The sequence below is a fragment of the Aquarana catesbeiana genome, linkage group LG01, assembly GCF_042186555.1.
Source record: "Aquarana catesbeiana isolate 2022-GZ linkage group LG01, ASM4218655v1, whole genome shotgun sequence".
In the NCBI taxonomy this organism is placed as follows: Eukaryota; Metazoa; Chordata; class Amphibia; order Anura; family Ranidae; genus Aquarana; species Aquarana catesbeiana.
In genome coordinates this window covers 312289472-312314115 of record NC_133324.1, presented here as the reverse complement: position 1 = coordinate 312314115, position 24644 = coordinate 312289472, and the positions used below count along the sequence as shown (strand labels likewise).

The 24644-nt window shown below is 40.7% G+C and overlaps 1 protein-coding gene across 2 annotated transcripts in view; it reads left to right on the top strand.

Moving 5' to 3' along the window:
- The window catches only part of GRK3 (G protein-coupled receptor kinase 3), a 452072-nt gene that overhangs the window by 381649 nt on the left and 45779 nt on the right, over positions 1 to 24644 (top strand). For both annotated transcript variants that reach the window (XM_073629456.1, XM_073629466.1), the window contains exons 12-13: positions 12716 to 12810; positions 24126 to 24233. In XM_073629456.1, coding sequence (XP_073485557.1) covers positions 12716 to 12810; positions 24126 to 24233 — 203 coding nt within the window. The remainder of the gene's footprint in view (positions 1 to 12715; positions 12811 to 24125; positions 24234 to 24644) is intronic.

Sequence of the window (24644 nt, the reverse complement as noted above, 5' to 3'; positions counted from 1 at the left end):
CGTGTATATTGACTGATTTGCGCAAAAGTTATAGCATCTACAAACTTTGGTACTGTATATATACTGGAATTTTTATTTATTCTATTTTTTTTACTAGTAATTGCGATGACTATCTCCTACCGACTCACACTTTGTGGGAGCCAGTGACACTAATACAGTGATCGGTGCTAAAAATATAAACTGTCATTGCGCTACTGACGCTGGCAGAGAAGGGGTTAAACATCTAGGGCGATCAAAGGGTTAAATGTGTGCTAACTGGTGTTTGTGTGTACTATGAGACGTTCTTCCACTGAGGGATGTGATGGATTTTATGCCCTGCTTTGCAGGGAAAGAAAATCCTTTACTTCCCCCGTCAGGACAGAGCTCTGCCTTGTTTACATAGGCAGAACTCCATTCTGTGTCTCTGCTCAACAATCGGCAGCTGACATCCATTGGCCGCCACCTGCTCATCGGCTTATGCTGTGACTAATCTGTGATCAGCTTATGCCCCCTACCAGGAAGTGCAGAATCACATATATATGTATATACATGATTCTGCACAGAACGGCCACCTTGTAGCAGTAAAACGTTGGTTAATAAAAATGGTTTCAAATCTAGCAGCAGTGAGCTAGTCTGAGGTTAGATAGAAAAATAGCTACGTTTGTTTTTATTTAATTTGTTTTCATACCTAATCACATTCTGCTTACAATAACCCATATACAGTATCTCACAAAAGTGATTAGACCCCTCACATTTTTGAAAATATTTTATTATATCTTTTCATGTGACAACATGAAAGAAATGACAGTTTGCTCCAATGTAAAGTAGTGAGTGTACAGCTTGTATAACAGTGTAAATTTTCTGTCCCCTCAAAATAATGAAACACACAGCCATTAATGTCTAAACCGTTGGCAACAAAAGTGAGTACACCCCCTAAGTGAAAATCTCCAAATTGTGCCCAAAGTGTCAATATTTTGTATGGCCACCATTATTTTCCAGCACTGCCTTAACCCTCTTGGGCATGGAGTTCACCAGAGCTTCACAGGTTGCCACTGGAGTCCTCTTCCACTCCTCCATGATGACATTACGGAGCTGGTGGATGTTAGAGCCCTTGCGCTCCTCCACCTTCCATTTGAGGATGCCCTACAGATGCTCAATAGGGTTTAGGTCTGGAGACATGCTTGGCCAGTCCATCTTCTTTACCCTCAGCTTCTTTAGCAAGGCAGTGGTCATCTTGGACGTGTGTTTGGGGTCGTTATCATGTTGGAATACTGCCTTGCAGCCCAGTCTCTGAAGTGAAGGGGTTTATGCTCTGCTTCACTATGTCACAGTACATGTTGGCATTCATGGTTCTCTCAATGAACTGTAGCTCCCCAGTGCCGGAAGCACTCATGCAGCCCCAGACCATGAAACTCCCACCACTATGCTTGACTGTAGGCAAGACACACTTGTCTTTGTACTCTTCACCTGGTTTCTGCCACACACGCTTGACACCATCTGACGCAAATACGTTTATCTTGGTCTCATCAGACCACAGGACATGGTTCCAGTAATCCATGTCTTTAGTCTGCTTGTCTTCAGCAAACTGCGGGCTTTCTTGTGCATCATCTTTAGAAGAGGCTTCCTTCTGGAACAACAGCCATGCAGACCAATTTGATGCAGTGTGTGGCGTATGGTCTGAGCACTAACAGGCTGACCCCTCACCCCTTCAACCTTTGCAGCAATGCTGCCAGCACTCATACGTCTGTTTGCCAAAGACAACCTCTGGATATGACGCTGAGCATGTGCACTCAACTTCTTTGGTCGACCATGGCAAGGCCTGTTCTGAGTGGAACCTGTCCTGTTAAACCACTTTATGGCCTTGACCACCATGCTGCAGCTCAGTTTCAGGGTCTTGGCAATCTTCTTATAGCCTAGGCCAGGGGTAGGCAACCTCAGCACTGTTGAAACTACAAATCCCGTCATGACTCTAGGAGACATGCCTGTGTTTGTCAGGGTCTTACAATGTCTCATGAAACTTGTAGTTTCAAAACAGCTGGAGGGCTGAGGTTGCCTACCCCTGGCCTAGGCCATCTTTATGTAGAGCAACAATTCTTTTTTGGGGGTGTACTCACTTTTGTTGCCAGCAGTTTAGACATTAATGGCTGTGTGTTGAGTTATTTTGAGGGGACAGCAAATTTACACTGTTATGCAAGCTGTACACTCACTATTTTACATTGTAGCAAAGTGTAATTTCTTCAGTGTTGTCACGTGAAAAGATATAAAAGATATAAGAAAATATTTACAAAAATGTGAGGGTTTACTTACTTTTGTGAGATACTGTATCTTTTAAGTATGACTTTGACAAAATGTTTTATTTAGTGTTTTGTCATCTAGAATTTGACATAAATCTGATGTTTATTAGGAGAGAACATTTACAGTTTTCTGCCAAATTGTAGTCTGCCCAAGAATGGTTGTGAACTTCCTCATTTTAAAATCTAATGCTATGTTTTAGCTGTACAACTTGCAATTCACATCTTGTTCACCTGTATGTTCTTGAAATGTAAATTGTCTGTTTGACAAAACAGTACTGCATAGCAATTCTGTTCTATTTTTGCATATTGGCTCCACACAGCATCTTGTCCAAATGCAAGACCTATTTGTTTTTGTTGGGACCTTTTAATGATTACAAAATGTTAATCATAATAGGTCTAAATAGTGATGCGATGCAAGTGATGGCCTTCCTTATAGGTCCCAGTAATTGGTCTTTTTTATTTCTTTAGTCTATAGATTGGGTATTATGGAGACAAGAATAAAAGGACAGGCAATGTTGGTTGATAATAATACTCTTAAGTAATTTCAGTGTTTTAACGTTGATGATAGATTGTTACCAAGCAGTACTGCTGCATGCACAATTGAGCATTAAACGTGGCATACTCAAATCTACTATATTTTCCCAAATATAATTTGCATGTTGCCCTTTTTGAAGAATAGGGTTCACAAGAGAAGACAGTCAAATCTTCCAAATCACTAACCGGTCTTCTATTTTTTTTTTTTTTTTTTGTATTAAAGATTTCAATTAAATGACCTCCTATGCAGATTGACACTGTGCTAGGTTTATAACAGATAGAATTTTCAGTATGCAATTAGTGTATACAGTAGTTCCCCAACTCCTTAAGTCTTGAAAGCATATCCAAACACAAAAACTATATCTGAGCATTGGTAAGCTGCAATATATTTTTATGTTTAAATATGCTTATGTTTGAATGCTGTGAACAGGCCGTTAGAATGCTAATAAAAATTCTCATCATGGTACTCTATAATATATCAGTGTATAGTCTAATTGGATCAAATATTTCTGCACTGATTTGGCAAATATCCTGCAAACTGTTGACTCAATGGCTACCAATCCAGGACAAGATGAGTGTGCAGCAGAATGAGAGTAAATTAGTGTAATAGGGCGTACACATGGTCGGACTTTGTTCGGACATTCCGACAACAAAATCCATGGATTTTTTCCGACGGATGTTGGCTCAAACTTGTCTTGCATACACACGGTCACACAAAGTTTTCGGAAAATCCGATCGTTCTGAACGCGGTGACGTAAAACACGTACGTCGGGACTATAAACGGGGCAGTGGCCAATAGCTTTCATCTCTTTATTTATTCTGAGCATGCGTGGCACTTTGTCCGTCGGATTTGTGTACACACGATCGGAATTTCCGATAACGGATTTTGTTGTCGGAAAATTTTATCTCCTGCTCTCCAACTTTGTGTGTCGGAAAATCCGATGGAAAATGTCCGATGGAGCCCACACACGGTCGGAATTTCCGACAACACGCTCCGATCGGACATTTTCCATCGGAAAATCCGACCGTGTGTACGGGGCATAAGAGTTAAAGTGGTTCTAAAGGCTCAAAGTTTTTTACCTTCATGCATGAAGGTAAAAAACCTTCTGTGTGCAGAAGCTCCCCCAGCCCCCCCTAATACTTACATGAGCCCAATCTTCCTCCAGCAATGTGCACGAGAGCCTCGGCTGTCCGGGGACCCTCCCTCCTCATTGGCTGAGACAACTGCAGGAGCCATTGGCCAGTGAGCCAGTAAGGAGATAGAGGGGCGGTGCCGAGCCACAGCCCTGTGTGTGAATGGACACGCAGAGCCATGGCTCGGAAGCCCCCATTGAAAGCTGCTTGCTCTAGGGGCACTTGGCAGGAGGGGAAGGACCAAGAGCGCCAGGGGGGGACCCGAGAAGAGGAGAATCGAGGCTGCTCTGTTCAAAACTGCTGCACAGAGCAGGTAAGTATGAAATGTTTATTATTTTTTTAAAAATGCCTTTTAATATTGTTTTAATGGGCTAAAGCTTTTGTAAAGGTTCAACATTTTTTCTATTAAAATAACAAACTTGTCATACTTACCTGCTCTGTGCAATGGTTTTGCACATAGCAGCTCTGATCCTGGCCCCTCACTACTGCTGAGTACACCCAAAGCAAGCTGCTTGCTCTGGCGCCACACCTGAGTGCTCACTCCCGAGCTGCTTTTTATGTGTCTATGAAACAAACGGAGCATGGCTCAGCCCCGCCCCATGCTCCCTCTTCACTGGCTGTGATTGACAGCAGCGGGAGCCAGTGAAAAGGGAGATACCCGGGGGAGCTCCTGCTCTCGTGCACAAGGTAAAAAAACCTTCAGCATTTAGAATCACTTTAAGTGTTGTATCTAAATATCTAATATGTTTCTTTATTTTATTCCCCCTAGCGTTAATGTAGCGTACAACATATGGTCCAGCGCAATAAACTGCACAATAGCTAAATATTAATTTTAAATCGTATACAGTGCCTTGCAAAAGTATTCAACTCCCTTGGCGTTTTTTCGTGTTTTGTTGCCTCACAACCTGGAATTAACATGGATTGTTTGAGGATTTGCATCATTTAATTTACAGAACATGCCCACAACTTTGAAGATTTTTTTTTTTTTTTTTTTGTTTTTATTGTGAGGCAAACAACAAATAGGACAAAATAACAGAAAAAGTCAATGTGCATAACTATTCACCCCCCTAAAGTCAATACTTTGTAGAGCCACCTTTTGCGGTTATCACAGCTCCATGTCGCTTTGGATAAGTCTCTGTGAGCTTGCCACATCTTACCACTGGGATTTTTGCCCATTCCTCCTTGAAAAACTGCTCCAGCTCCTTCGATTTGGATGGTTTGCACTTGAGAACAGCAATCTTTAAGTCTGACCACAGATTTTCTATTGGATTGAGGTCTGGGCTTTGACTAGGCCATTCCAACACATTTACATGTTTCCCCTTAAACCACTCAAGTGTTGCTTTAACAGTGTGTTTGGGGTCATTGTCCTGCTGGAAGGTGAACCTCCGTACTAGCCTCAAATCACACACAGAGTGGTACAGGTTTTGCTCAAGAATATCCCTGTATTTAGCACCATCTTTCCCTCAACTCTGACCAGTTTCCCAGTCCCGACTGCTGAAAAACATCCCCAAAGCATGATGCTGCCACCACCATGTTTCACTGTGGGGATGGTGTTCTTTGGATGATGTGATGTGTTGAGTTTGCACCAGACATAGCGTTTTCTTTGATGGCCAAAAAGTTCAATTCTAGTCTCATCAGACCAGAGCACCTTCCTCCATACATTTTGGGAGTCTCCCACATGCCTTTTCGCAAACTCAAAACGTGCCATTTTGTTTTTTGCTGAAAGTAATGGCTTTCTTCTGGCCACTCTGCCATAAAGCCCTACTATATGGAGCGTACGGCTTATTGTCGTCCTATGTACAGATACTCCAGTCTCTGCTGTGGAACTCTGCAGCTCCTCCAGGCTTACCTTAGGTCTCTGTGCTGCCTCTCTTATTAATGCCCTCCTTGCCTGGCCTGTGAGTTTTTGTGTGTGGCCGTCCCTTGGCAGGTTTGCTGTTGTGCCATGTTCTTTCCATTTGGTTATGATAGATTTGATGGTGCTCCTAGGGATCATCAAAGATTTGGATATTTTTTTATAATCTAACCCTGACTTGTACTTCTCAACAACATTGTCCCTTACTTGTTTGGAGAGTTTCTTGGTCTTCATGGCAGTGTTTGGTTAGTGGTGCCTCTTGCTTAGGTGTTGCAGCCTCTGGGGCCTTTCAAAAAGGTGTGTATATATAATGACAGATAATGTGACACTTAGATTGCACACAGGTGGACATCATTTAACTAATTATGTGACTTCTGAAGGTAATTGGTTGCACCAGACCTTTTTATGGGCTTCATAACAAAGGGGGTGAATACATACGCACATGTCAATTCTCAGTTTTTTTATTTCTGAAAAATAGTTTTATGTATATGTTTTTCTAATTTTACTTCACCAAGTTTTAGACTATTGTGTTCTGATCCATCACATATAATTCAGATTAAAAAAACATTGGACTAAATGCTGTAATGTAACAAAATGGGTAAAAAGCCTGGATGGGGGGGGGGGTTGAAAACTTTTTCAAGGCACTGTATACAGTATCCACGAGCCCCCCTAGTACTGCCTTAAACATCTGCACAAAATCAGAGCGTATGACCATAACTAATTTTCATTTTACCCATTAACCTTACTAGATTTTGGATTAACAGCCCGGAAGATGCCCTGGTGCATATGTAGCCTTTACTGGTGTGGTTTAGGACTTGTGCTTAAGAACCCCACATTCTATTTTATTTACAAGGATGCAGAGTTGGAATAGATAATAGCCTACTATTCTTCATCAAACATATGCATTCTAGCTGTAGCCTGATTTCTAGACTGTTTGGTCCTGTATGGTTTGGATTCAAAGCCATGATGTTTATTTAAATTGCAAGGCATCTCTGCACCATGTGATCCCCCCACCTCCCCTTAGAACTCTTCGAGCAGTTTGTCTGATGCTTCTCCCGAGCCAAAAAAAAAAAAAAAAAGGATTCATAAATAACTCCTCATCATTGGTGTGCCAAAAAACTAGTGCTGTCAGATTAATGGGCCTGCAGTGCATTTCAAGATGAGCACGCAACATTGATTATCTGGGTCACAGAAAACTTTCTCTTTCAGAACTAGGTGAATTGAGAAAACCAAAGGAAAAATGTGTGCCATAAGTTAGCATAAGACAGTTGTCTTCAAGCGGATTCTTTTTCCCATGTTAACAGTCAAGCATCCATGTTGGCAGGAAGAAATATACTTATAGTTATGTAGCCCTCTGAAGTCTTAAACTGAGGTTGGACAACTTTAACTTTGATAGAAGACAAGTGTATAAAATATATAAAATTCAAGGTTGACATATGAAATCTTAAATAATATTAGAGCAGGGGTAGGCAACCATAGAACTCCAGCTGTGGTGAAACTACAAATTCCACCATGTCTCTGGTAGTCATGCCTGTTAGAGTCTTGCAGTGCAATGCATTATGGGATTTGTAGTTTCACCACAGTTGGAGTGCAGAGGTTGCCTACTCCTGCATAAATAACAGGTCCTATTTTGAAACTGCTGAGGCCACAGCATGTTGTCTTTTTATTTCTACTTTTCTCCTCCTGTTTTTCTCAAGTTTCAAAGCCTTTATTACCATGTACAGGAAATTCTTTATATGGATAATGGTATATACTGCACAGATTAATATTAGAAACCTGCAAAGCCAAAAAATGCGCCTATGAAGTTATGACTTCCAACGTTGTATATCGAATTAAAGTGGTAGTAAGCCCCACTTTTTATCTTGTACCTACAGGTAACCCCATATTAAGGCTTACCTGTAGGTACAGTGCATATCTCCTAAACGTGCACCATTTAGGAGATATTGAAATGTATAGTAGACAATTATATCACATGCGCATGCGCTCTCATACTCGATTGTGCTGTCCATTGAGAGAGCTGTGCGGCTACCTTGACCCCTGCATGCATGAGCGGGAGTGACATCATCATGGCTAGGCCATTGAAACAGCTGGAGCCCGTGAACCCGGCAGGAAGACCAGGTGAAAATGGAATCCCCATTAGCGATGACGATCCCTCCAGCGGTGTGCTAATTTTTTGGTAAGTTTGCCATATTGTGCTAGTATGCAGTACATACTATCACACTATGACATTACCTGCAGGGGGACCTTTTTTTTTTTTTTCTACTGCTTTAACCTAAATTCTGTAGGTGAAATTTTAAAAAAAGCGCACTTGATTTAGGGTCATAAATCCAATAAATACGAGGGGGTGCTGATAAGTAATGAGCCACATAACTTCCACACTATTCTACATATTCCCCCAGGAAGTCAGTGCACTTGCAACATCGGTCCTGCAGCTTCTTAAGTCCCTGCAAATTAAATTCTTCAGATCTGCTTGTGTAACCACTCATTTGCAGCATTAGTTGCCTCTGGAACACTCCCAAATCGTTGTCCCTTTAGGTGTTTTTTGAGATTGGGAACAGATGATAGTCAGAAGGAGCCATGTCGGGCAAATAGGGTGGATGGGGCATCACTTGAATGCCTAAGGAGGTCAGTTTTGCCATTGCTTCACCTACAGTGTGTGACGAGGCATTGTCATGCAACAGTTGTCTCAAGTTTAGGGATCCACTTTGCTGCAAGCTTTCTCATTTCCAAAGTCGTTGTGGATAATGGCACTAGCTCTCTCACATGATATTCCCAGATCTTTAACAATACTTTTGGCTGGTATTCGGCGGTCCTCCATGATCATGTCATGGATGGCTTTCACATGTGCAGGCACAGAGACAGAAACCTTCCACTGGGTTTCTCACTTTCAACATCAAAATGGCCAGTTTTAAAATTGACAACCCAACGTTTATTGCATGAGAAGGACCACTGTCACCCAAAGTTTGTGACATTTCATCATGCATCTGCTTCGCACCTTTCCCTTGGAGAAACAGGAACTTGATTATGGTCCTATGCTCTTCCACATTGAATTTTTCTGGAGGTGCTTATATGTTCAATTTGGACCTGAAAAAGAAAGATAAGTTAAAATCATAGGTAGTTGATTTTACACCATTGAATATAGACACATTGGCTAGTACACCCTGGGGAAATATGTAGAATAGTGTGGCAGTTACAGCTTCCTAGCTCAATACTTTTCAGCACCCCCTCGTACACATCATTCAAAGTTGAATTTTGTGTACTATTTCCTATCTGGCAATACAATCACCTACCTTTCTGGACAGACAGCCTTTGTGTGTCTGACCCCATTACCCAAAAGAAGCTACTCTGGCAGCAGGATTCGACTAGAGGAAACTCTTATGCCGCGTACACACGGTCGGACTTTTCGTCTACAAAAGTCCAACGGACGCTGACGGACTAAAGCTGGCTGGTAATCCGATCGTGTGTGGGCTTCTCCGGACTTTCAACTGACTTTTTCAGCCTCAAATCCGACGGACTTTAGATTTGAAACATGCTTCAAATCTTTCCGACGGACTCGAGTCCGGTCGAAAAATCCGCTCGTCTGTATGCTAGTCTGACGGACAAAAACCCACGCTAGGGCAGCTATTGGCTACTGGCTATCAACTTCCTTATTTTAGTGTGGTGTACGTCATCACGTAAGAATTCGACGGACTTTTGTGTGATCGTGTGTAGGCAAGTCTGTTCGTTAGAAAGTCCGCCGCAAGTCCGTCGAAAGTCTGTCGGACAGGCTGTCGGACTTTTGTAGCTGAAAAGTCCGACCATGTGTACGCCCCATTACTTGTGAAGTATAGAGGCTGCCATTGTAAATCCCTTTTCCTAAACCCAAACTATTTTTTTTAAATGATGCACCTGCTTCCCACAGAGTCTTTTTATTTATTTTTTTTTTATTCCTTAATCCACATTACTTAGGTCTTCTTGCTGTTTAGTTTACATCTTTGGATCTTATTTCTCTTCTTTCTGCATTGTCACTTTTTAATACTGCAGTATGTGCACTGTGTGAGCCTAGGCTGATGTGGTAACGCAACTCCAATGAATGTGTCTATATCAGTCTGGATTCACAGTAAGTTGTTTTAATGACACTGGCCATCGTTCAACCCAAAAAAAATTTTTTTTTCATAAAGAAAAAGCTGGTAAATAAAAAATAAAAAAATCTCTGGAGATCTGCTTTAACAACTTAAGGACCGCCCACCCGCAATGTACTTTGGACGGGGGCTCAAGCAGGCAAAGGCACGTACTTGGTACATTGCTGCCTGCTTCAGGGCTTAGGATGTGCGCAAAGCAGGGACAAGAAACAAAGAGATATGTTAGTAAAAGTAGCATACATTACACATTGTTAGACACACATTTAACCTGCTGATCGCCCTAGATGTTAACCCTTTCCCAGCCAGTGTCATTAGTACAGTGACAGTGTATAGTATTATCACAGATGATGTCAGTGGCAGTTATTCTGTTGCCCCCCCCAGCGTCAGTGTCAGATTGCCCACTGCAATATCGCAGTCTCATTATAAGTCGCTGATCACCACCATTAGTAGTATAAAAAATAAAAGACGTTATAACTTTCATGCAAACCAATCAATATACACTTAAAGTTGATTTTTTTTCTTTATTTTTTTATTGGATATGTTTTATAGCAGAAAATATTGTTTTGGTTTTTTTCAACATTTTCGGTCTTTTTTCGTTTATATCACGAACAATAAAAAAACCCAGTGGTGATCAAATACCAACAAAAGAAAGCTCTTTTTCTGTGAAACAAAATTATATATATATTTTGTTTGTTTGCTCAGTGTTGCATGACCACGCAATTGCCAGTTAAATTAGCGCAGTGCTAAATAGAAAAAAATTGCCTTTTCATGAAGGGTGTAAAATATTCTGGAGCTGAAGTGGCTATAATGCTAGTTCTCGGTCTGCCATGTTGATGCCAAGGATTCAGTACTTTTTGATTCACTTGCCTTAATAAAATCTCTGACTTTACTGATTTGCCCCTTTGCTCAGGTTGTTGCCTGAGTATTAAAGACTGTGGCTGCTTTGCAACCTGCATTTTCAGAAGGAGATCAGCATTGGCAGCCATGTTATTTCTTTTAGGTATCCTTGAATATTTGATCGCAAAAGCTCTTCCTTAGTAAACAACTACTGTGTACTGTGACAGGTGAAAACCTTGCAGTGTTTGTTGTCATGGGAAGCATTCTCTTCTCTAGTACTCCAATATATTAAATGAACACAAGGCCACATTATTAAACACTTTCAATGATACTACTTGGTCTTATGTATTTCTCAGATGTAATACATAGAAGAACAAGCACTGTTTTTTTTTCTTTTCTTACCTCAGCTAAAGCGTGAACTGTTAGATTCAAACTGCTTTGCTGGATGCCCTTATTATGGCGGCACATGGTATGCAATAGCAGCATTCCCCTAATGGAAAGTCCCCAGGTGTGATGTTACTGCTCCAGAGTTGCATCTAAAAACTTGGAAAATTCTTTACTATATAACTAAACAAGATAATATTAACACTAATATTACACTGTATTATAATAGTACACTGGCTTTGTTTCTTAAATCTACTATCAATAATAAATGGTAATTTTATATAAATACTGTATACCTACAGTACAAATTAAGTTGGGTAGCAGAACTCTATAGCTAAACACTGCAAGAACATTTGACTCTGAAATGTATAAAATGAGCCAATAGTAAGACATAAAATACAGGAAAGAGTGAGAACAGGCTTCTGATGCATCATTTCTGGAAGTTAGCACCGTTCCAACATTAGGAAGCTTACAATGAAAGAATACCTGACGTGCAAACAGGTGGAGGTTCCTGCTATGCGCCCACAATGCCAAATTTTGTATATGTCATTAAGTATGTGTGAATTTATGTTCATTACAAAAAGATGATATTCCTTAGGAGTTTCTGCAGGCCCTTAATGTGTGTCTCCCTGCCTAGCTAGAATGCCTTACCAGGTCTGTGGACCTGCCCAGGGCGTATATAACATCTATACAGATTGCTAAGTTTAAATCAAATATCTATAACATGACCCAAATGAAAATCACACATTGGTACACTTTACACTCTAACTTGGCAAAGCCCATTGACCAACATCTTTTGGCTACAGATAAGTAAATTAATTGCAAGACTAGAAGTGTTTTCCTGCTGTCAAGGAATCACAAATGTGATTTTTGTGATTTTCCTTTTTACCTATTGAATTGGCTTCCAATACCTGAAATTTTGTTTTTAGCTTTTAAGAGGACAGCTAGGTATTGGATGGAGATTTCACACGCACAATATTTGACAGTGGTGGCCAGGCTGATTGGACTCCATACTTAATCCTCACTTAGCTCCTTATTACCTCACAGGATATGCTGTATACTAATTATTTAGGGCTAGTACACTCCCCCCCCCCCCCTTGACTTTCCCCAACTAATATACAATGTGATTACTTTCAGTATGTTTCAGGTAGAATCATTATTGCAGTACTATAAAATTTCCTTAGGAAAAATGAATTGTCACACAGCTATTGAGTATACATAGCTCTCACTGTTTATGTATCTTTGCTCCTGTGCGCTATACAAATGCTTAGTTGACAAATAATGTATATAAAGTGAGAACAGTGTACAGATTTCTTGTTATATTTTTGTCTATACTTTATTACAATAAAGTTCGTGTTTGATGCAAAAAAAAAAAATAAAATAGCTGCAATCATGTATTGATAATCTCAGCGGAATTTCACAGTGGTAAGACTATGATATGATACGTGAGTTTTGATGGACAGCCAGGAGAAGTGTCATTATATTAACTACGTTCAAAGAGATTCACTGGTCTATGCTGTAATTGTATAACTAATTATAACTTCATTATATTGATTTTCTTCTCCTTCCTTTTGTAGCCAGCAAATATTCTATTAGATGAACACGGGCATGTGAGGATATCAGACTTGGGTCTTGCGTGTGACTTTTCCAAGAAGAAACCACATGCTAGTGTGTAAGTATTATACAGAGCTGATCACAAGGCCTGTTCACACCTGTGCAATTTTAGGTGCGATTTGAAACTGCACAAGAAGCTCAAATCTATAGCTCTGCATAGAACTCATTCCTCTTATCCATACATGTAAAATCTGAGTGCTGGCTACTGTATCCCTTCTCCACTCTCCATCAAAGATATGAGAAAATATCTGCCACACTCAAAACTTAACTCCTTTTGCTGTATTTATTGTTTGTCAGAAAAGTGACTGCATGCATGTCTTCACCCGAAAACCAACCTACCTTGAGACGTTTCACCACTCATGGCTTTCTCACAGGGATAGAGGAATCCCATTCATAGATCTTGTGAATATGCGTGATTATATTCTGAAGATTCAATCCATTAGCAGATGTGTATGGTTTTAAAATAGATGAACTTATCACTACATATGACTTTACAGCTGTAATGAGTTTACTTCAGCAATCTAAGTCTCAGCCAGCACATAGATGTGTTTACCTACAGTTGCATTTATATATTTTCATTCTACAGTATCTTTTTTATGGTCAGACTCGGAACTAAAAAAAAAAAACCTCAAAAAGTAAAGCAAGATACATATCGCAACTACTTAGTGTTTCCAGGTGAATTATACTGTGCTTTTTCAGGATAAATTGGGCCTTGATATAGTAGAAAAAGAAATCTGTATATTTCTTATTATCATGACCCACCAAGAATAAATAAATACATTCTCCTACATGTGGTACCACATATATATATTTGTAGTTTTTATTAGTAGGGCCAAGAGACAATTTTTTTTTTGTTTTTGCTCAATTGTGTATTTTGCTCTTCTTTTTTTTTTTTTTTTCCTACATAAACTCGCTGACCCTGACAGGAACCTTGACCCTCCTGAATCAAGCACTGATCTAGCTATTTTATCATTATGTTTACATACAGACTTTTTTTTTTTTTTTTTTTACATTCTTCTTTTCTGGCTAGGAGGAAAAGATATAATGAGGGTAATTTAACAAAACTAGAGCAGACAAAATCTTAAAGAAGCTGAAGTTAGAAGCTGGTTGGTTGCTCCAGGTGTACAGCTGCTCCTAGTTCTGGCTCCAATTTTATTAAATTTCCCCCAATGTATCTTTTTCTTCATTCAAAAGGCGTACAGGGGTGGCTTTTACTGAGTGACCACTGTGATAGCCAGTCACAGGCTATCACAGCAATCATGTGATTGGGAGGCAGTCCTCCTGACTGGTGACAGCTCGGTTTCCATGCTGGGAGCACGCTTCCAACACGAACAGAGAAGCACATATTTGCGGCACCTTGGAAGAAGACCCGCCTCTGTTACTCCATATATACACTGTATTGTTAAAGGTATTGGGATGTCTGCCTTTACATGTGTGTGAACTTTAAAGTGTTACTAAACCCACAACAGTAAAAATCAGTCTGTATATGCAGTAAAGCATGCTTGTTGCACTTACGGTGGTTTAATCCTTTGCATTGTGTATAAAGGCTGTTTGATCCTGTCTTTCTGATCCTCCTCCTTCTTCCACTGTCTCCAAAAAATAACCAGATATTTACTGAGTCAGGGGACGGGCTGCACATGCTCAGTTTGGTGTGTATTGCTAGAGAGTTTTTCTTGGGAGGGTGCATGTGATCAGCACAGGGCTAATCGGCACTGTCCAGATGTGTCCAGACAGAGGATCAGGGGAGAATGAAAACCCCTCCTACAAGCTTTACTAGGAATTGATAGAAGTCACAAGGCTGCTTTATACTGCTAATGAGAAAAGGTATTTATCAGTTTATATTTACTAAAATAATTGAATTTCCATGTTCTGTCTACTGTGGGAGACCAGATATAGTGAATGCAGGTTCTGGGTTTAGTAATATTTCAATGGAATCCCAGTCTTGGTCCGTAGGGTTTAAAATAGAGTTGGCCCACCCTTTACAGCTATAACAGCTTTAACTCTTCTGGAAAGGCTGTCCACAAGGTTTAGGAGTTTGTCTACGGGAATGTTTGCCCATTCTTCCAGAAGTGCATTTGTGAGGTCAGGCACTGTTGTGGACATGAAGGTCTGGCTCACAGTCCCCAATCTAATCCCAAAGGTGTTCTGTCGGGTTGAGATCAGGACTCTGTGGAGGCCAATTAAGTTCCTTCACCCCAAACTTGCTCATCTATGTCTTTATGGGCCTTGTTTGCGCACTGGTGCGCAGTCATGTTGGAACAGGAAGGGGCCATCCCAAAACTGTTCCCACAAAGTTGGGAGCATGAAATTGTACAAAATGCCTTAGTATGCTGACACCTTAAGAGTTCGCTGCACTGGAACTAAGGAGTCAAACCCAACCCCTGAAAAACAACCCCACACTATAATCCCCAGCCGCCAAATGATTTGGACCAGTGCACAAAGCAAGGGCCATAAAGAAATGGATGAGCAGGTTTGGGGTGGAGGAACTTGACTGGCCTGCACAGAGTTCTGACCTCAACCCGATAGAACACCTTTGGGATGAATTAGAGCAGAGACTGTAACCCAGGCCGCCTTGTCCACATCAGTGCCTGACCTCACAAATGCGCTTCTGGAGGAATGGTCAAACATTGCAAAAGACACACTCCTAAACCTTGTGGACAGCCTTTCCAGAAAAGATGAAGCTATTATGGCTGCAAAGGGTGGGCCAACTGAATATTGAACCCTACGGACTAAGATTGGGATGCCATTAAAGTTTGTGTGTGTGTGTGTGTGTGTGTGTGTGTGTGTGTGTGTGTATATATATATATATATATATATATATATATATATATATATAAAGGCAGGTGTCCCAATACTTTTGGTAATATAGTGTATGTTTGAGACCATGAGGAACAGGTTAAACATGTTTATTTTATTTTTTTTATTTTGTAAGGTAAGTATGAAATATTATAATATACAGATGTCCTGGATGATAACGCGCCCCTCAAACAGAAAACACCACCACTGCGCCAATAAACCCTAAATAATCCCAAAAATTGCTAATTGGTGTAAAAAAATAAAATTGCTAATTAGTGCAAAAAATAGAAAACTGTTGAGCTGCCCCTTCAACAATAAATACATAAACCAAATATTTAATCCTAAATGTCAGCCATATATCAAATGACCCCTACAGGCACATAGGATAAATATGAGGCGCTCTAAACATCATAAATGACAAAGTGTTACAATAATGGTGTGACCTTCTTATTGTGGTCTTAACACCCTCGTGAAATAAGGTGTTGCTATCAACCTATAAGTTGTATGATAAATGACAGTAACAAATTTTTTTTATACATATATGTGACACTCAAGTGAAAAATGTGTACAATCACTTCACTCCATGCTGTGAAATATCAAAACCTCACATAAAAAGTCCATGTATTCCAAATAAATCAGCCCAAAGATAAATATTGGTGACAAAATATACTTAGTGACGAAATATAAATCAAGTGTCCCACAACAAAATTGCAATCTTAAAACAGATTTTGCAAAGATTGCAAAGATTAAAACAACAGAAACTGTGTGCAATTCACAACACTCTTCAACCTTTGTGAATAAACCCAATAACTGGCGGTCACGACGGACCCGTGGTGTGCTGTTGCTGGGCTGTAATCTCAACCCTCCCTCGATAATCCTCCGCTCCTCCGTGCACTCGAAATTCCTATCTTCCTGTGTGGCTAACAGCGCTAAGCGTCATGTATCACAGCCACGCCCCCGACATGTTTTGTCATAGGTAGAATCCCATGAATAAGTCTACCTATGACGAAACATGTCGGGGGCGTGGCTGTGATACATGACGCTTAGCGCTGTTAGCCACACAGGAAGATAGGAATTTCGAGTGCACGGAGGAGCGGAGGATTATCGAGGGAGGGGTGAGATTACAGCCCAGCTACAGCACACCTCGGGTCCGCCGTGACCGCCAGTTATTGGGTTTATTCACAAAGGTTGAAGAGTGTTGTGAATTGCACACAGTTTCTGCTGTTTTAATCTTTTAAACAATGTGAGTGTATTATGAGAGGATTGCAGTGGTTTTAATAAGTTTTGTTTGCTGGTTCACACTATTGGAGCACTTTATTTTCTTTTATGTGGATCCATTGAATAACAACTACCATGAACATCGAATGATTTATTTGCCCTGGAGTGTGGTAAAATAAGCGCTTATTGCCTTGCATGAGAATGCTGGCAATATAAATCGGTGAGTGCATTTCTGGAGGGTGTGATTCACTGAACACGGTGTGGTGAGGTGGAAGACACACGGAGACACTCAATTGTGTTCAGCAAAGATTGCAATTTTGTTGTGGGACACTTGATTTATATTTCGTCACTAAGTATATTTTGTCACCAATATTTGTCTTTGGGCTGATTTATTTGGAATACATGGACTTTTTATGTGAGGTTTTGATATTTCACAGCATGGAGTGAAGTGATTGTACACATTTTTCACTTAAGTGTCACATATATGTATAAAAAAAATTTTTTACTGTCATTTATCATACAATTTATAGGTTGATAGCAACACCTTATTTCACGAGGGTGTTAAGACCACAATAAAAAGGTCACACCATTATTGTAACACTTTGTCATTTATGATGTTTAGAGCGCCTCATATTTATCCTATGTGCCTGTAGGGGTTATTTGATATCTGGCTGACATTTAGGATTAAATATTTGGTTTAAGTATGAAATATTGCATATTAATATAATATAGTCTTTTATCCAGCAAAGCAGGTGGACCTTTAAATTAATTTTCATGTGCTTTCCTCTATATCTTTTGCTCCTTTATTTTAAAAAGCCTGTTGTTTGCAGAGCTCAGTAGCTAAAGCTGAAATGGTATACACAATAATGCGAATGTGTTAGAAGAGTGAGTGACTCATCCCTTTTTGTATGACTCTGTTTGTGGTTCTAATTGGACCAAGTGATCCTCAAGGCTGACGCCTACTGCTGTGCTGCCTTTAGTAAACCACTAGTACTCTGAAAACCTTTGTGTGGCATTACATTTTTCTCATGCAATACTTATAGATCCTCTTTCATCACCTTATGATCTAAAGATACTGAGTGATAAATGCAAATGTATTGACAAATGGTTATATTTAAAACATCTACTCTGAGATGCTGATAAAGCTAAACTCCAGTCAAACAGCTAGATACATACTGTACCTAGCATTTAGACAGCACAGACCGGTTCAACTTCTTTTTTCTCCACTGCAGTCTAGCAATACAGCTTAGACACTGTCCAGACTGTGCATGGGTTGTGAAGGGGCTGCAGCAGAATGAGTGTTTTTGCAAGAACTGAGCCTGATATGTTTAGTACTGACTTTTTTATTCTTCCAGTTTCAGTTTTACTATATATGGGATTACAAAAGATAGATAGATTCATGTACATCTATTAAATGCATTCCAAATATATTTAGTGATTTTTTTTTTTTGGAATTAATACATAACAATAATGGTGTTTTTTTATTTCAGTGTGTTCTCCTATGGCACTAAACAGAAATCACATATTTAATTGGTGTTATAGAGTTTAAAAAAAATCTAAGGAAATTATATCACAGATTCTTTTTCAAATTAAATACAAGCTTAATTCCAACGTCTAGATTTAGCTCTGTAATTGAATAGAAAATTGCAAAGCCAGGTTCAGCCGGTATTCAGGGCAAGTAATTGTTCACAGCAAATATGAGATATGCAGCGGAATTACTCCCTAATTACTGTGAGATAGAGGAATTAAAACACTGCAAAGAAGTTTATTCCTATGAAGCAGTAAAACAATATCTGCTACCTTTATATAGTGCTAATAATTATGAGTCATACTATGTGATTCATTGCCCCAATGTAAACATGCTGAAGATTTGGAATGTATACCACTGCTATTCCCACTGAATTTACCAGATCTGGAACATTTAGTGCAAAACATAAACAAAAAGTGCAAACCACAAAGCCAGCTGACTGAAAAAGTGTACACATCCGGTGCTTAAAGCGGAGTTCCCGTAATTTTTTATTTTTTGCATCCTAGCATTATTGCAATTAAATTTCAAAAAGACTATACAATGATCAAGATCGCTTTTTAAAAAATATAAATATCTTACTGTTATCTTTTATGCCCCCATTTGTGGTCGTTTCCATCCTTAATGTGGGCATGTAATGCCCAATCTAGATCACTTCCTGGAATACCTTGGGAGAGGTGCATACTGGGTAACCAGCATGCACCTCTCAATCTTGCGCATGCGCGATTTACCGGCAGCTGCAGCGCCGAGCACAGTACTGCCCACAGACTCCTGGGAAATGATGTGTCATCATTTCCCAGGAGCACAGGCGAAGGAGGAAGTCTCGAGGAGCTCCGTAGACCAGGAAGTGGCAGATTTACAGGACTACATAGCAGCAGGCCCTTTCTGGTAAATATGAAAACATTTTTTCCTCCAAATGATTTTTTCTATGTTAAAAGGAGTCTTTTAATGTAACATTTCTTTTTAGGGTGGAACTCCGCTTTAAACAATGGCATTGCGTTTTAAAGGTCTAGTACTGATATAGATACTGATTTAGATGACAGCTTCAATCATCCTGTACTGATCTTCACTGTGTGCATTAAGCTTAGCTCCATAGTTCAGACTGTGAGGAACTTCTACACTAATGCTAAACGGTGGATTCACACAGTGTATCTATGAAAGAATATTTTGCTCTGTAGATAACTTTGAAGAAAGAAATGTGTAGTTTTCTAAAAGTCAATATCTAACTCCGTACTAGCTGTGATCTTCAAATATGAGTGTAGTGAAAGGTATACAAAACCCATTTTTTCATATTTCAAATTTATGGTGATTTCATTTTTATTTGCAAGTTTAAAGCTTAAAGTGGTTGTAAACAATCACCTTGTAAAACAACCCATTCATTTCAAATAGAAATGAAAGGCAAAACCTTTTTGTATAGATATAAAAAAAAAACATAAATACCCTTTTTCCTTTTTTTTAAACAGTAATCATGATAGTGATCACATTCCCTCTGTTCTCAGCTGCATAAGAGCTCGGGGGAGGAGAAGCAGCAGAACACTGAGCTTTCCCAGTGAATGGCTGTGCAGCCAAAGGTCAGGACAAATTTGATCATTGGAGGAGAGTACACTGAGTTCCCAGCATAGCTAAAGAACTGACCACGGTGTGCTCTCCCGCTTAGTGTGGTCAGTTTTTAATAGGAAAGCAAGGGGAGTAGCAGGAACACCAGGAATTTCACACAAAGGAAGCAATACAAAGAGAACAGGATACATGGTACAGCCAGGTACATGGTACAGCCTGAACACATAAGGAATATGAAGTGTTTGGGTAACAAATGCTTTATTTTAGTGAGTTGGATTTGTCTTTTAATTCGCACCAGGGGCGGTATTTAATGAAAACGTAACCCTGCAGTTGTGATCTTCTGGTGCTTCGAAGATTAAAAAGTGCTGACTATGCCTGCCTTTACTGTTTTTATGAATGGAGAAGGGGGACAGAAATGGGTGGGCATAGCAGGGTCAGGTTCAGTGGCTCATATTACCCCCACAGCACCCAAAAATCATAGCTGGGAGGTATTGGGTTTTGGGGGGATTAAAACTTCAAGGAACATAGCAGCCACCAGCACAAGAGACACTTTTCATTTATTGTAAGTACTATCCCCATTAAAGAGGAAGTAAACCCTGATGGGTTTACTTCCTCTTTGTTTCCCTGCAAAGGTAACGCATAATGGGCTACTATGCATCGCATAGTAACCCATTGTGTGTCACTTACCTGACACAGGAGCCTACGATGTCACCGCTGTCCCCTCTTCCACGAAGCGTCCATCTTCTTTCCGGTTATCACGGCTCCGGCGCTGTGATTGGCCGGAGCCGCAATGTCACTCCCGCGCATGCGCGCTGGTGCCGCCACTAACGGCATGATCGCTGTCAGAAACGGCACGCTCAGTGCGCCTGTGCGCTGTTGTCTACGGCGCATGCGCCATAGACATCGGCGTCTGTCTTTTGGAAATATCTCCTAAACCATGTAGGTTTAGGAGATATTTCTTGCACCTACAGGTAAGCCTTAATCTAGGCTTACCTGTAGGTAAAAGTGGACTGTAAGGGTTTACAACCACTTTAAAATATTAAGCATCACTCAATAAATTTGCATTTTATAGGAAAACTCTAGTCTCTGTTTTTATTTGCTTCTGTACGAGAGGTGTAGTCTATTTCAGACTTTCTCAATCTTTTTACCCCCAAGGAGCCGTTCAAATCATTTTCACGTTCCTCTGAAACCCCTGCTAAAAAGGATTCTGTCTACAGCTAGTGGTACATTAGTATAATCAATAAGTTGAAGAAAGTTTTAAATGAAAAATAAATACTTAATGTGGCTTACCTAGCATTTTACCACCCAGGGCAGATAATCGTGTTACCAACTCCCTAAAAAGTGCATAAAGGTAATGTAAGGCAGACAGTAAAAACTGTGGTGTCCTCCAACATTTGTGGTCATTGTAGACGTGACCCCTTACATTGGTGGCTAGTGAAAAATTGCCCACTTTCATTGATGAACAGGTAGGTGGGAATTAATCCTTCATTGTTCACTACTCATGGAACCCCTATAAATATAGGTGAGCGCACGGTGTGTCCCGGGTGTGCCTGGGCACACCCTAATGCCCGTGCACATCCAACACACCCCAGGACTTTTTTGTCAGCAGAATGTGCAGGATCTCTTTCGGCGCCTCTGGTAATGAACAATGGCAGCGCTGCTACTCTGCGAGTGGGACTATTATTTAGTTGGCTGTGTAACTCATGTGAGTGCAGCCACTGATCGCGGAGTGAGCAGGCAAGCGGCCGCATTTTCCGATGCTACTTTTATAGTTCTGCCTACAGCATCCCTGACAGCTAAATATCACTCTGCTGCCTGCTATCAGGGATGCTGTAGCCGGAACTATAAAAGTAACATCAGGGCTGGATTAACCCCACTGATTTTGTCATCAAGTCCTGCCCGCTGCCACCGCGGGGCTTCGCAGCCCACCACTGCCCTTTGTCTGCCGCCAAGAAAACCATTGTTTGCCAGGACTGTCCCAGGCAGAGGAGGAGGATGTAACTTTCTCCTCCCTGCTCCACCTCCGAGTGCCCCACTTCCTGGCTTCTGCCCTGCAGTGAGTGCCGACAGTAGTATAAACTATGGTGAAGGAGACCCGCCGGGACTTGGGACTCAGGAGATGTCACTGGTAAGGAGAGAGTGGGGGCACAGACTCTGGCAGTGTGTGTGGCACTACAGCAGGCAGGGAGAGAGGGTGTCTTCTCCTGCAGTGCAAGTCACACTGTATGTGGGGAACCAGGGAGCAACTGAGAAATGGGAGTCTGGCCTGCTATGCTGGGATTTGTAGTCCCATGGAAGGGGGGGGGGCAATCCTCACACATACTGGGGAAGGGGGCTGGTCATATAAAGTAAAAAAATCTGTGTTGTGAGGGGGCTGCTATGACTGACCTGACCCCCTTCTAGAAATACTTATTGTCTGGTTTAAATGGGAACTCTGCAGACTCTGGGGTAAAGGGGAACCCTGATGTAAGCAGTATCTCAGTGGACTCTGTGGTAACCAGAGACCCCCTCACATCAGAGCCCCCCCCCCCTTACATCACAGTCTGAAGAGATCCCCTTTGTGTGAGAGCTCCCCCTTACATTGTATAAAAAGGGGGACTTTGATGAAAGTGGGGACTCTAGAGACCAAAGGCCCCCTTATATGAAAGTCCCTCTTTACACCACAGCATTCTTTACATCAGGTTTCCCAGTGTAAAGGAGAACTCTGGGGACCCTGATGTAAGGGGGGGACTGTGATATAAGATGTAACACTGTTAAATCTGGTGTAAGGGGGAAAGCTGTGGATTCTGATGTAAAGGAGGACTCAGATTTGAGGGGGGCACTGTGGCATATGTAGGGGCACATTCACAAATGCTTTAATTTCCGAAGAGCGATCTGCAAACAAATCACTCTACATGGAGCATTTTAGGTGGCGAGGAGGCGTTGTATCCCCTCCATACCACCTGCTTTAACCCCTTGAACTCCACACTGCACTCAGAAGCGGGGCGCTTGCAGAGTGCCGTCATTCACTTGAATAGGTCACAGTCATCAGGTGCTACACCTGCTGAAAGCAAAAAGGGGTATAGTTACAGCTGCGGCATGTGAACATGCCCAGCCGCTGCCTCTACAGCTAAAAGGTGGTAGCGTTTAAGGGGCGGTAAAAGAATGGCTCAGCTGCAGAGTTTTCCTGCCTCTCAACCACTAGTGTAAGCAATTAAATGTTTTTTTAAAAAAAGTGTTTTATTTTATTTTTTTTTTAACATTGACAAGTGTTTAAAAATGCTTTAATACGTTTTGTTTGTTCACATTTATAAACATAAATGTTCACATTTATTTATAAGAGTGCGTGTGTATATATGCCTATAAACCTAAGGAGTCTATAGGGTAAAGGCCGTGCTAGCACTTCTGTTATGTGAAAACGAACCACTTATCAGGCAGAAAATCTTGAACCAAAGGTGAAGCCTGTAATCTGACAATTAACATCTGTACAGACCTATGAGAAATAACAGCGAGCCAAACATATGAACAGGTGGATAGGAATTCTTGGACACTCTGTACATAGAAAACTATTTCCATAGCAGCAAGTTGAAGAAAATTAATTTTTTTCAGTTTCAGTAAAGAAGTATCAATTCAGAAAATCGTGGCTGACTGTGATTTGAAATGTGAAGGTCAATAGTAAGAGTGAAACTTTTGATTTCCCAAACATACGCATATAGTAGTAGTGCCTTATATAATCCTCTCCATCAGCTGTCACCGATCCCTTCCTTCCAGAAAATGCGTAGTCAGTGCTGTTATGGTTATGCAAATGTTTAATTGTGTCCAAAAGTCAGCAGCTAAACATCCATTTCTAATGATACTCTCTGCCCACAGGGACACTTGATTGTCACACGCCAGGCAGAGGTGTATTTGATGTGCAGGTGAAATCTCAGTGGCTACAGAAACTGGTTTCTCACCTTTTTTCCTATTTAGTAAAAAAAAAACAAAACAAAAGGGTTTTGTCTGGAGTGGTGCTTTAAGCCAAGCCCTACTTGATCACACTCTTTATACCTTCCAAGCTTCATTTTCTTTCATTTAAGAACAGTAGTATTGGTCAGCCTTCTTCTCCATAGCCCATTTCCCCCAGTGCTGACATACAAACATACCTTTTGTACCGTTTCCTTCTATCTTTGTCTACTAAAGTTATATCCTATTGCTTAGTGAGTAACCTATCATACATGAATTTATGTTCAATGTTTAGATAAAGCAGGTAATTTAAAAACATATTGACACTTCCTTTGTTTATCTCCCTGACATTTCAGAGGAACCCACGGGTACATGGCTCCTGAAGTGCTGCAGAAGGGCACAGCATACGACAGCAGTGCAGACTGGTTTTCTCTAGGATGTATGCTCTTCAAACTCCTGAGAGGGTAAGAAACCTACTCAAAATCAGTGCATCTCTAAAACTGGATACATTTTTTATTGGCATCATTCCAAACAGTAGGTTTAGTGTTCTTGCTTTAGAGCTAACCATTATAAGTCTAATGCCACATTACTCTCACTGATTCTTTGTGAATTGCTGGTTTTCTTTTTGTCAACATTATTAAAACCTTTTATTTCATCACTTTTGGTAAGGCCCCTTTTGCTTAGTATGTAAAGCAATAGTAAAACAAAGTGAGAGTGCATATGGGTCAGTACTGTGAGACAGCATATGGATCAGTACTGTGAGAATGAGAGGAGCAGTACTGTGAGAGAGCATATGGGTCAGTACTGTGAGAATGAGAGGACATATGGGTCAGTACTGTGAGAATGAGAGGACATATGGGTCAGTACTGTGAGAA